The sequence below is a fragment of the Heptranchias perlo genome, chromosome 10, assembly GCF_035084215.1.
Source record: "Heptranchias perlo isolate sHepPer1 chromosome 10, sHepPer1.hap1, whole genome shotgun sequence".
Classification (NCBI taxonomy): Eukaryota; Metazoa; Chordata; class Chondrichthyes; order Hexanchiformes; family Hexanchidae; genus Heptranchias; species Heptranchias perlo.
The window spans coordinates 17,828,489-17,841,787 of record NC_090334.1 but is presented as its reverse complement, the minus strand read 5'-3'; the positions used below and the strand labels follow the sequence as shown (position 1 = coordinate 17,841,787).

General features: G+C 41.2%; 1 protein-coding gene across 4 annotated transcripts in view; it reads left to right on the top strand.

Moving 5' to 3' along the window:
* pcnx1 (pecanex 1) overlaps window positions 1-13,299 on the top strand; it is a 275,876-nt gene that overhangs the window by 54,640 nt on the left and 207,937 nt on the right. For 3 of the 4 annotated variants that reach the window (XM_067991270.1, XM_067991269.1, XM_067991272.1), the window contains exon 3: window positions 11,558-11,663. In XM_067991270.1, coding sequence (XP_067847371.1) covers window positions 11,558-11,663 — 106 coding nt within the window. Of the gene's footprint in view, window positions 1-1,201; window positions 1,283-11,557; window positions 11,664-13,299 lie in introns of those variants that run through there. The other variant, XM_067991271.1, reaches the window with a different exon arrangement.

Below are 13,299 nucleotides of genomic sequence, written 5' to 3'. Positions count from 1 at the left end.
TCCAGTTGCTTAGACCAATAAACTCTTGTGTTAATAGCAACTTTCAATGTAGCAATTCCTAGATTGGCAGCAACCTACAGTAACAGTGCTCAGACTTTATCTCTGTAAAATTGCATGGAAGATCACATGTTTCCATTTGGATCGCAAAGATCAAGGGTTCAGCAGTGTCTCTTGCCTGTCTGACTGAAAGGGCTAGCAATCTGCTGAAAAACAAGTGAATCTGACCACAAACATTCCTATATCTTTAGTCCATATAATTCCAGGCAATGGAAAATAGAGTGGACGTGTTCACCAGTTTGGTCTGCTCGAACATATTTTTGGAAGAATCCTTCATATATTTGCCATAAAGAAAAGGACTTCCATTGCTTTTAAGTAAAATGAACATTTTTAATCAGTGATTAAAAATGGTAGCGAACATTCGTAGCCCTTGCAACACATGTCAGTGTGTACACTGGTACGATTGTGAGGTGCTGACTTTCTGAAAGATAGCTGGCTGTTGAGGTGGAAATTGGCACTCTGCCAGCCAGATTAGAATAAAGAATGCTTTCGGTGCAAGATTGTTTTTGTCTGGAAGGAAGCTTTGTGCAACCATGGAAGTGTGATCATGGATTTTTGTTTTTGCCATTATGATTGGGCAGACAGATGAGAATCAGATGGGAAGATTTTTCTCACAAATCACTGGTAAATGTTTATTCGAAGTTCTGTGACGTTCAGAATTGTTCTGTAATACTGAATGTAGCTGACACTCATTACATGGGAAATCTAAGGAATAAATTTAGATTTGTTGTGCACAAAGGACTTACCACTTGCTTCTTGCTTTGATAGCAAAAGATACATTCTTTTTCAATTTTTTTTCCCCCAATTTTATTCCCATTTTTTCCTGAAGTTACTGATTGTTGGAGTATGGTCCCACAAGCACCAGCAGCCATCCAGCACCTTTTATTTGTTCTGGGTGATGTTGGCAATGCTGACAAGACCACATTTACTGCCCACCCCTTGTTAATCTGAGAAGGGGTGTTTGGCTTTCTCCATGAACCACTGCATTCCTTGAGCGCTGGTGTTCCCGCGATAGTATTGGGTTTAGAATTCCGGTGGTAGAGGTTGCAGAGCTGGCGGTGCTGTTGAAGTACGTTTGGGGAGTTGCTGTAGTGCATCTTGTAGATAGTACAGGCAGTTAACGTCAGCAGGCTATTCAAACACGAGGACACAAATGATTACACACATCAATGATGAGCTCGTTCTTGTTAAGATACCGTGTCGACACATGCGTTCTTCAGGAGAGGTCAGTGGACAGTGATCAGAATTGGGGACCCTGGTTGTTTTTGTCCCCTTTTCTAGCTTATATTTAATATAGTCAGATAAAAAGGAACTATTGATGCATTGAACTGCTATCGTTTTACACTGGCCATTAGTTGAATCGAGTCTGAAATCTGTCAAATCCTGAACTCTGTATACCAGTATAAACTCAGTAAATTCTACCGTCTGGATCATTTTTAGTTTCAAGTACATCAATTTTTGGGAGATGTTTCATGCTAGGACCAATGAGAGACAGCACAACATAACATTTTCTGGATTCACTGCAACTTCAAATCTACCCGAACACATCCACCCTCAAAATTTGCTGTTTGTTCTGGTACCATATTGGAATAATATATGAATGATTTTTCTTTTTTAAAAGGGTTGCACGCACAGTTTCTTGACGAGCTGCATTATATCTATATATATATATATATATACATATAAAATGCAGCTCGTGGAGAAATAATTATTGGCTCAAGCAGTTCAAAAAAAGAGAGCTCGACTGAGCCCTTGCTCTTCGACTTGAGTGTTGAGACTGGATTACTGTGCTGGGTATCAATTAAGACATTCATGCTTGTAAGCATTCTACACTTGAACACTAATTTGCCATCTCAATAACATTAAACATGTTAATGGTTCAGTTTTCATCAAATTCATGAGGCATTTCTTGGTTGCTTTTGGTATTTGGTAAATTGTTGTTTGCCTTTCTTTCGTTGCTGAATTACTCCCAGGTGTACCATGCGTGGAACAGCACATTGGAGCATCAATGCACCCTGCTATTAAACAATGGTACAAAGCTCAATTTGACTATGCTGCTGAATTCCATACGTCAGCTGCCTCACTGTGGAAAGTTACTGAATCAAGATCTGCCACTTCCCCACAGGGAGTGAGGAAAAATCAAAGGAATTGTGCTCTTCATGCATAGCTTCTAGCAGCCAACTTAGAGGAACATTGGCAGAGAGTTAGGAGCAGCTCCCAAACTCCTCCACTTAGCAATGGTTGGTACACAACCGTGGAAATGGGGAATAGGGAAAAAAAACTGTGGCTGTTTACCTTTTAAAAAAAATTTCTATTGTCAGGTATCTGGGAGTTGGGACCAATGTCCTTGTGGGGGAGGTTAACTATTGCTGTGGGGGAGGGTTTAAATTAATTTGGCAAAGGGTTGAGCACCATGATTGAACATTGGAGAGGAGAAACAAGGTGCACAGAGGTCTGGGACAGACAAATAGCCCTAGACTAAAGAATAGTTCAGAAATAGGAGGGATCAAACGGGGGGCAAATGCGAGGCAATCTAAGATGAATTTGGAGTGCATGTGCATAAATGCACGGAGCGTGGTAAATGAATTTGGTGAGCTGCAGGCACAGGTCACCACATGGGACTATGATATAGTGACAGTAACAGAGATCTGGCACAAAGAAGGGGAGGATTGGGTACTTAATATTCCTGACTACAAGGTATTCAAGGTTAAGAGGTCAAAGACAGAATCTATTTGGTTAGAATTAAGGAACAGTAGAGGAGTTCATATGCCACTGGGTGTATACTATAAGTGACCAAATAGTGGGAAGGAGACTGAGAAGTAAATTTGCAGGCAAATTACAGAAAGATGCAAGTACTACAGAGTAGTGATAATGGGGGACTTCAGTTATCCAAATATAGACTGGGACAGTAACCATGTAAAGGGCAAAGAAGGGGAGGAATTCCTGAAATGTATACAAAGAACTTTCTTGATCAGTGTGTTTCCAGCCCAACGAGGAAGAAAGCAGTGCTGGTTCTAGTTCTGGGGAATGAAGTGGGGTAAGGGGAGCATGTTTTAGTGGGGGAGCATTTGGCGAACAGTGATCATAATATTATTAGGGTCAGAATAGTTATGGAAAAGACCAAGGAACAATCAAGCGTAAAAATAACTAACTGGAGGAGGGCTAATTTCAGTGAGTTAAAAAGGGATCTTGCCCAGTTGGGTTGGAATCAAAAATTGGTAGGCAAAAGAGTAATTGAACAATAGAGGCATTCAAAGAGGGAGATGGGTTCGAGGACAGAGCAGACACATCCGTACAAGGGGGAAGGGCAGGGCATCCAAAGCTAGAGCTTCCTGGATGACTAAAGATAAAGAGATTAAAATTAAACAGAAAAAGGAGGCTTATGACAAATGTAAGATTCATAATACAGTAGAGATCCAAGCTACATACAGTCAGTACAGAGGAGATCTAAAAAAGGGAATGAGGGGCGAAGAGAGACTATGAGAATAGATTAGCGGCTAACATAAAAGGGAACCCAAAAGTCTTTTATAAACATATAAATAGCAAATGGGTAGTCAAAGGAAGGGTGGGCTGATTTGGGACAAGAAAAGAGATCTTCTTGTGAAGGCAGAGGGTATGGCAGAGGTACTAAATAAATACTTTGCATTGGTCTTCACTGGAGAAGAGGATGCTCTCAATGCAGCAGTGAGGGAAGAGGTAGTAGTGATATTGAATAGGATTAAAATAGATAAAAGAGGAGGTACTTAAAAGGTTGGCAGTACTCAAAGAAGATAGGTCACCCGGTCCAGATGGGATGCATCCTAGGTTACTGAGGGGAGTAAGGGTAGAAATTGCGAAGGCTCACAATCTTCTCAGAATAAAAGGTAGGCCATTTAGGACTGAGAAGAGGAGAAATTTCTTCATTCAGAGGGTGGTGAATCTTTGGAATTCTCTACCCCAGAGGGCTGTGGTGGCTCAGACATTGAGTACATTCAAAACAAAGATCATTAGATTTCTAGATATTAAAGGCATCAAGGGTTATGGGGATGGTGCAGGAAAATGGCGTGGAGCTAGATCATCAGCCATGATCTTGTTGAATGGTGGAGCAGGCTTGAGGGGCCGAATGGCCTACTCCTGCTCCTATTTCTTATGTGCTTATCTTCCAATCCTCCCTTTAGATATGGGGGTGGTGCCAGAGGACTGGAGGATTGCAAATGTTGCACCCCTGTTCAAAAAAGGGGAGAGGGATAAACCCGACAATTACAGGTCAGTCAGCCTAACATCAGTGCTGGGGAAAGTTTGAGACAATAATCCAGGACAAAATTAATTGGCACTTGGAAAAGTGTGGCCTAATAAGTGGAAGTCAGCTCGGATTTGTTAAAGGAAAATCGTGTTTGACTAACTTGATGGTGTTCTTTGATGAAGTAACGGAGAGGGTTGATGAGAGTAGTGTGGTTGATTTTGGGTGGATGGACTTTCAAAAGGCATTTGATAAAGTACCACATAATAGACTTGTTAGCAAAATTAAAACCCATGGGATTAAAGCGACAGTGACAGCGTGGATCCAAAATTGGCTAAGGGAGAGAAAGCAGAGAGTAGTGGTCGATATTAGGACCACTACTCTTTTTGATATATATTAATGACCTGGACTTGGGTATACAGGGTCTAATTTCAAAGTTTGCAGATGACACGAAACTCTGAAATGTAGTAAACAATGTAGAGGATAGTAACAGATTTCGCGAGGACATAGACAGACTGATTAATTGGGCAGACACATAGCAGATGAAATTTAATACCGAGAAGTGTGAAGTGATACATTTTGGCAAAAAGAATGAGGAGAAGTAATATAAACTAAATGATACAATTTTAAAGGGGGGTGCAGGAACAGAGAGACCTGGGGGTGCACATACACAAATCTTTGAAGGTGGTAGGACAAGTTGAGAAGGCTGTCAAAAAAGCATATGGGATTCTGGGCTTTATTAATAGAAGCATAGAGTACAAAAGCAAGGAAGTTATGCTAAACCTTTATAAAATACTGGTTAGGCCTTAGCTGGAGTCTTGTGTTCAATTCTGGACACCACATTTTAGGAAGGATGTCAAGGCCTTGGGGAGGGTGCAGAAGAGATTTATTAGAATGGCACCAGGGATGAGGGACTTCAGATGAGAGACTGGAGAAGCTGGGATTGTCCGCCTTGGGAGCAGAGAAGGTTCGGAGGAGATTTGGTCGCGAGCCATAGAACCATAGAAAAGATACAGCACAGAAGGGGGCGATTCGGCTCATCATGTCCGCGCCGGCTCGAAGAACAACCAGGTGCCCATTCTAATCCCACCTTCCAGCACCTGGTCCGTAGCTCTGTAGCTTACAGCAGTTTAGATGCAGGTCCAGGTACTTTTTTTTTTAAGAGTTGAGGGTCCCTGCCCCTACCACCATTTCGGGCAGCAAATTCCATACACCCACCACCCTCTGGGTAAAAAAGTTTTTTCTCGTGTCCCCTCTATTCCTTCCGCTAATCAGCTTAAATCTGTGTGTTCTCGTTCTTGAACTCTCCGCTAGGGGAAACAGGTACTTCCTGTCTATCTAGGCCCCTCATAATTTTGTACACCTCAATCAAGTCTCCCCTCAGCCTCCTCTGCTCCAAGGAAAACAACCCCAGCCTATCCAATCTCTCCTCGTAGCTGCAATTTTCAAGCCCTGGCAACATTCTTGTAAATCTTCTCTGCACTCTTTCCAGAGCAATTACGTCCTTCCTGTAATGTGGTGACCAGAACTGCTCACAATGCTCCAGCTGTGGCCTTACCAGTGTTTTATACAGTTCCATCATTATATCCCTGCTTTTGTATTCTATACCTCGGCTAATAACGGAGAGCATTCCGTATGCCGCCTTCACAACCTTATCTACCTGTACTGCCACCTTCAGGGATCCGTGCACATGCATTCCAAGGTCTCTTACTTCCTCTACCCCTCTCAATATATTCCCGTTTACTGCGTATTCCCTTTTACTGTTTGCCCTCAAATAAGGAGAAACTGTTTCCAGTGGCAGAAGGGTCAGTAACCAGAGGACACAGATTTAAGGTGATTGGTAAAAGAACCAGAGACGACATGAGGAAACGTTTTTTTTACGTAGCAAGTTATGATCTGGAATGCATTGCCTGAAAGGGTGGTGGAAGCAGATTCAATCATAACTTTTAAAAGGGAAAAGTTTTACAGGGATATGGGGAAAGAGCAGGGAGTAGGACTATTTGGATAGATCTGCCAAAGAGCCAGCACAGGCACGAAGGGCCGAATGGTCTCCTTCTGTGGATACGATGATCTTTGTTTTGTTTGAAAGCCTCCTTCAAACAAAAATGTCATCCACTCAACTTTTTTTTTATCAAAAAGTAATGTAATTTACAAGGATGTTTTATTATATTAAAGGCGCTATATAAATGCAAGGTGTTGTATACAAACACTGGCTAACAAACATCTTTTCACTGCTGTAATGAATGTTAATGAAAGGAGTAGAGATATAAAGCGGCATCAGTACAATGTAGTAAATCTTATATTAATGAATTGGGGCTGGCAGTGTTTTCTTGGATTATTAATAAATAAATATCACTTTTTGGTAAAATAGGTTTAGCATCCCAGAAACTGGGATAGATGCTGACAGTAGCTCACTGACCAGCTGCCAGTGTCAACAGACCAGCTCTTTTCTGGCGTGGGCACCGAAAATGGCAGGTCTCTTGAAAGTATCCTGGAATTGATTAAAAATGGTTGCCACCTTACTTGGAAGAACAAATAAACACGTTTTTAAACCATTTGGGAACAGGTGGAATTGCTTCACCTTGAGAATACATGTCTCACATTCCTAAATATGATTTTGTCCTTCTGCTGATTTAAGCATCTAAAATGATGGATAGTTCTGGGTTGTGAACTTGCATGCACTGGGACTCGGGTTCAGACTGTTGCCACAAACTCATTTCACTTCAGATCCTTCCAGCTGTTGGATGCAGATTTGTATCCCATCAGTCTGACCTGGATTCTAACAAAGGGCTACGGAAGTGTAAAGACAACATCATATTCCACTGTACGGAATTCGATCGTGTCCTTCCACCTAGAAGTAATAACAGCATTGTTGCCCCCTCCCCCTCCCCCCCCCCCCCCCCCACAGCCGCACAGCGTAAAATATTTCAAGTTGCTAAACAAATTTGGGCGCTACTTATGTTTTGAAGTTACGAATTGCTTCCACAGGTGTTAGCTGTAGCTCAGTAGTAGCACTCTCGTCTGAGTCAGAAGGCTGTGGGTTCAAGCCCCACTCTGGAGACTTAAGCACATCATCTGATACTTCAATGCAGTGTTGAGGGAATGCTGCACTCTTCAATGTGCTGCACAATTTCGGATGGCTCCGCCTGTCCCCTTGGGGATGTAAAAGATCGCACGGTACTATTTGAAGAAGAACAGGGGAGTTCTTCCAGTGTTCTGTCCAGCATTTATCCCTCAACCAACATTACTAAAACAGATTATCTGGTCATTCCCTTGCTGTGCAAAAATTGGCCGCTGTGTCCCTTATTTTAAAACTTCAAAAGTACTCCATAGGCTGTGAAGGGCTTTAGGATGTCCTGAGGTTGTGAAAAGTGCTAAAGAAATGAAAGTTCGTTCTTCCTTTAAAAAAATCAAGGGTTTCAAATTACATCATTAAACCAAGACTGATGAAGCTTGATCAGCTGTGTTTTGTAATTTGATTTTCTCCCCTTTTCCCTGCACAGATTTTCCTAGCCACCCACCTTCACCAGCCAAGAGGACAAGCTGCCAGGCCTCTACCAATGCTGCTGTTAAGCTGGGCACAAGGAGGTGTGTGAAAATGGCCCATGGTAACTTGGTCCCATGATTTCCCCCCCTCCCCCCACCAAACCCTTCAACCTCTGCTCATGTAGAAGTGCCTGATTTCTGCTTGGCACCTACCCCATGACGGCACAGTTTACAAATGAGGAATTTGGCACGTGAGGATGTAAATTTTCTCAAAGTTTAACCACTTTGAGAATCCTTCCTAAATTAGATTTTTTTTCCTTGAAATCATTCAAGTTTTTTTTAGGTGTATGCAAGGTGTAATAATATATTGGCAGCTTTTAAAATATTACACAAGATTTATTCAGGGGCAGCTTGGTGATGTTGAGTATTGCAGCATTAATACTCAGTACTGTAAAGTGGGATAATGGAGGGCTATTTCCCCCACTCTGAACAATGAGTTTATGCTCTGAGCAATGCAGAGTGGCAGTTGTGACATCTCTGTGCACAAGAGAGAGAATATTGGATTGACACATCCTACCAGGCTAGCAGTTTTTACTTCCTACCATCCAACCAAACTAGGTAATGGCAGAGGTTTAGGAGCAAGCTGTCGAGCTGCTCATTTAGCACCAAAGTTGTGAGTCTTGTTGGAATTAACTGTGCATAAATTGTGCACAGGAAGGGTTACAAAAGAGGTTCTATGTGGGATATCATTATTTAGTAGTTGTCTGTGCCTTTCACATAGATGCTAGATGATATTTACACTGAAAAATGAACAAGTGTGATGCCATTACTGCAGGTTTATTAAGAAATAATATGCAGTTGATTATTAGGCCATTCTCTAGCCTGTATTATAGAATATTAAAACATAAACAAGTTGACCAGTTGAAAGAAATGGTAATGAACTGCCAATCTCTTTTTTGAAAAAAAAATATCAGTATCTTTTTATTTAGTGTTTTTTGGCTCCAAATCAGTTTGAGGCACTCTGAAGCACCAGTTCATATTAAAATAAATTAAGTTGCTCCAGGACAAACATGGTCTGGAGTGAAGGGATTGGGAAGGAAATGAAAGACAAATGGGAGGTCTCCTTGAAGCTGAAAATAAAAAGTGACGCTGTCTCCAAATGGTAGGAAATATTTGCTGTTTCTTCCTGCAGTGAGAGATATGGGGAATTACTTTTTATAGAATGTAGTCCCCCTTGATTTCTTTTCCTTTGACAAGGCACCATATAGGAGACAACTGGAGATTAAGGGGTGAGGAATTAGGAGAAGGGTAGCAAATTGGAATAAAAACTGGTTAGAAGGGAGTAAACAGAGAGTAGTTAAGGGCAATTTCTCAGATTGGTTCGGTGTGACGAGCAGTGTCCCACAGGGTTCTCTTCTGATACTGCTTCTGTTCACTGTACATCAATTATTTGGATATAGGACTAGAGGGTGTGATGTCCAAATTTGTATACAATAATAAAATTCAAGGCATAATAAATAACTCCCTGAGGACCAAAGGAAGCTGCAAGGGGATAGTGATAAGATAGTGGAAATAGGCAAAAAAGTGGCAGATGGAATTCACTATCAGGAAGTGTGAGATCAAGTATTTAGGTGAAAAATAAAAGTCCTCATTATATTTTGAATGAAGGATGGTTGGGAGATGTGGAAGAGCAGAGAGATTTTGAGGTGCAGTTCACAAAACATTAAAAACAGCACCTCAAGTGCATATGGCCATAAAAAGCTAACGGGACATTGGGTTTTATGGCAAGACAAATATAGAATATAAAAGTTGAGATTTATACTGCATGTGTATAAAACCTTAGTGAGACCACAGTTGGAGTAGTGTGTGCATTTTTCGGCTCCATACTACAGGAAGGATGTTGAGGGAGTGGAGAGGGTACAGCATGGATTCACTAGGATGTTGCCGGGTGTGAGGAAATACAAATACAAAGAAAGACTTCAAAAAATGGGGCTGCTTTCATTGGAACAGAGATTAGGGTGTGATTTGATAAAGGTGCTTAATATTATGAAGAATGGGACAGAGTAGATAGAAACAGACTGTTTCCAGTGATTGAGGGGCTGAGAATAAGGGGACAGGGTCATAAGATCAAATGTAAGAGATTTAGGACAGAGAGCAGGAGAAACCTTTTTACACAGACGATTATGAGGGCATGGAATGCACTTTCAGAGCTGATGAATAAACCAGTGACCATGTCATCGTTGAAGAATAGGTTAGATAGGTGGTTGAAGGAAAGGGCAATAAAAGGACAAGAAAACAGGGGTACCACAGGGATCGGTGCTGGGTCCCTTGCTGTTTGTGGTCTACATTAATGACTTGGATATGAATGTAAAAGGTATGATCAGTAAGTTCGCTGATGATACAAAAATTGGTAGGGTGGTAAATAGCGAGGAGGATAGCCTCAGTCTGCAGGACGATATAGATGGGTTGGTCAGATGGGCGGAACAGTGGCAAATGGAATTTAACCCGGAAAAGTGCGAGGTGATGCACTTTGGAGGGACTAACAAGGCAAGGGAATACACAATGAATGGGAGGACCCTAGGCAAGACAGAGGGTCAGAGGGATCTTGGTGTGCAAGTTCACAGATCCCTGAAGGCGGCGGAACAGGTAGATAAGGTGGTAAAGAAGGCATATGGGATACTTGCCTTTATTAGCCGAGGCATAGAATATAAGAGCAAGGAGGTTATGATGGAGCTGTATAAAACACTGGTTAGGCCGCAGCTGGAGTACTGTGTGCAGTTCTGGTCGCCACACTACAGGAAGGATGTGATCGCTTTGGAGAGGGTGCAGAGGAGATTCACCAGGATGTTACCAGGGCTGGAGCGCTTCAGCTATGAAGAGAGACTGGGAAGATTGGGTTTGTTTTCCTTGGAGCAGAGGAGGCTGAGGGGGGACATGATTGAGGTGTACAAAATTATGAGGGGCACAGATAGGATGGATACTAAGGAGCTTTTTCCCTTCGTTGAGGGTTCTATAACAAGGGGACATAGATTCAAGGTAAAAGGCGGGAGGTTTAGAGGGGATTTGAGAGAGAACTTCTTCACCCAGAGGGTGGTTGGAGTCTGGAACTCACTGCCTGAAAGGGTTGTGGAGGCAGGAACCCTCACAACATTCAAGAAGCATTTGGATGAGCACTTGAAATGCCATAGCATACAAGGCTACGGACCAAATGCTGGAATATGGGATTAGAGTAGACAGGGCTTGATGGCCGGCGCGGACACGATGGGCCGAAGGGCCTCTATCCGTGCTCTATGACTCTATGACTCTATGTGCACATGGGATTGGGACTGCTGCTCGTGTAGAGAATAAACATCAACACGGACTGGTTGGGCTGAACAGCCTATTTCCATGTTATAATTTCCATGTGATTTTATGAAAGAAAGGAATGAATGAAGTACAGACTTGCATTTATCTAGCGCCTTTCATGACCGCACAACGTCCCAAAACGCTTTCCAGCCAATGAAGTACTTTTGAAGTAGAGTCACTGTTGTAATGTAGGAAGCGTGGCAGCCAATTTGCACGCAACATGGTCCCACAAATAGCATTGTGATAATGATCAGATGACTTATTTTAGTGATGTTGGCTGAGTGATAAATATTGGCCAGAACACCAAAGAAGTGAACTATAGTTCTGCAAAATTTGTGTTGAACTCTTGTGGACAAGTTTTAACCAAAATAATACTTGAAAAGAGCAATATTGGCATAATTTTTCTTTGGTTGTCCTCAGATTTTTCAGTTGCCTGTATTTAATTTACAGTGACCCAGGAGGTGGAATAGAGATGACTGAGTTTGTACGAGAAGCTACCCCTCCAGTTGGCTGCAGTTCACGCAATTCCTACGCTGGTCTGGACAGCAACAACCAGGTACTGTTAACACGTTGTTACTGTGGGCGGTGACTGCTGCTTAGAAGTGTTATTTCAATTTTGCTTAGGTTCCAAAAATTTGTAGTCAAATATCAAAACATTAGGAAACACCAGTTTTGTTGCAAACCATCAGAAACCTTTGCTGAAGATGGACCTGATTTAGTTCTAGAAAATAAAGGCGCTACATACCATAAACACAGCCTTAAATTTCAGATGGAAGGAATTAGAAAGACTTGTTCTTAGCATTTTCCTAGTTCCACTTTTCCTACATCTTTCAAAATTGCATTTTTAAAAATTTAGCAAGTACAGTATTTAGGTTACTGGAGTATCATCATTAGGGCATCACTGAGTCTAGACTCCAAAATGGCATATCTGGCAAATTAGGAAAAGATCATGTTTTGACAAAAATGGAGTACTTTGCTCATAGTTTATACTTTTTTTTAATATAGTATTAAAGGTTAAATTAGGTTCTCTTGTTTAAAAAGAAGTGTGGAGCTGTGCATTCATGAAATCATTGTACTTGTCCCAAGAGTCAAAGCAACTGCTATCTGTTACAGTGAGATGTGTCTTTACTATACTAACATGTTAATTATTAAATTGTTAGTGTTAATTCTGCACATGAACACATCCTGATAACTATTGAATCTGGAAAATTGTTAGCTTGTCATTTTGTTTGCCGCCTTTGCAATATCGATATGTGTCATGTTCTCTAGACTGCCCTGCTGAAAATTACCTAAACAAAACTACTTGAAGATCAAAATTGGCGCTTACATAAATGAATTGATGGCGGTTTTTTGTTGTGTTTTAATGAACCTGTTGCAAAATCCTTGCTGCATTCATTGTGATTGTTGGCAATTTTAATTTTGTATTTGAGCTTTATTCCCTCATGAGTTTAACACCTCCTAATACACAACATATACTATGATTAGCATAACTTGTATAATCTCTCAGCAATGGCTATGATTACAGTTTCTCTGGAGTGCTCTCTGTATCTTAATTTTCATCTCATTCACATGATAAATGTATCGTTGTTCTTAGTTCGAGATGTGTATAAAGGTGACAAACCTTACCAAGATTATGGTAGTCCTATATATAGCAAAGTTTAATAACATTAGGACAGGCTTTGGTGGTTGAAGTACATTGTGCTACATATTTTAGTTAAATACCTTTTTTAAAAAAACAAATTGATCTCCTGCAGTGTTAGAAATGGGGAATCAAGACTAAGTGTAGCCTTAGGTGAAGTGGCTGTTGGGGGGGGGGGGGGGTGGAATTAATGGGACCAGGATGTGCAGTTGTATATTCTGCTCTTATTTTTAAATAATACTAGGATACGATATTATTATTTAAAGTTAAATAGCAAAACTTAGGGCAGTTTGTGAATCAGGGAAGTAGAGTTGGTTGAGGCATAGATGTTTCTCGCGGTTTTGGCTGAGGAGCTGGTAGATGCTGAACTGCGATGCTACAGTGCCACTGCTGGTAGGATGATATAATTACAGTACAAGTTTATATGTGCAGTTTCCATTATAACTATGGATGTAGGAATTTACAATGGAAAAAGTTGACGGGAAGTACCCGCAGACATAAGATTTTTAATATATTGTATAGATGGTTGCTTCATAAGTTTGATTGATAGGAC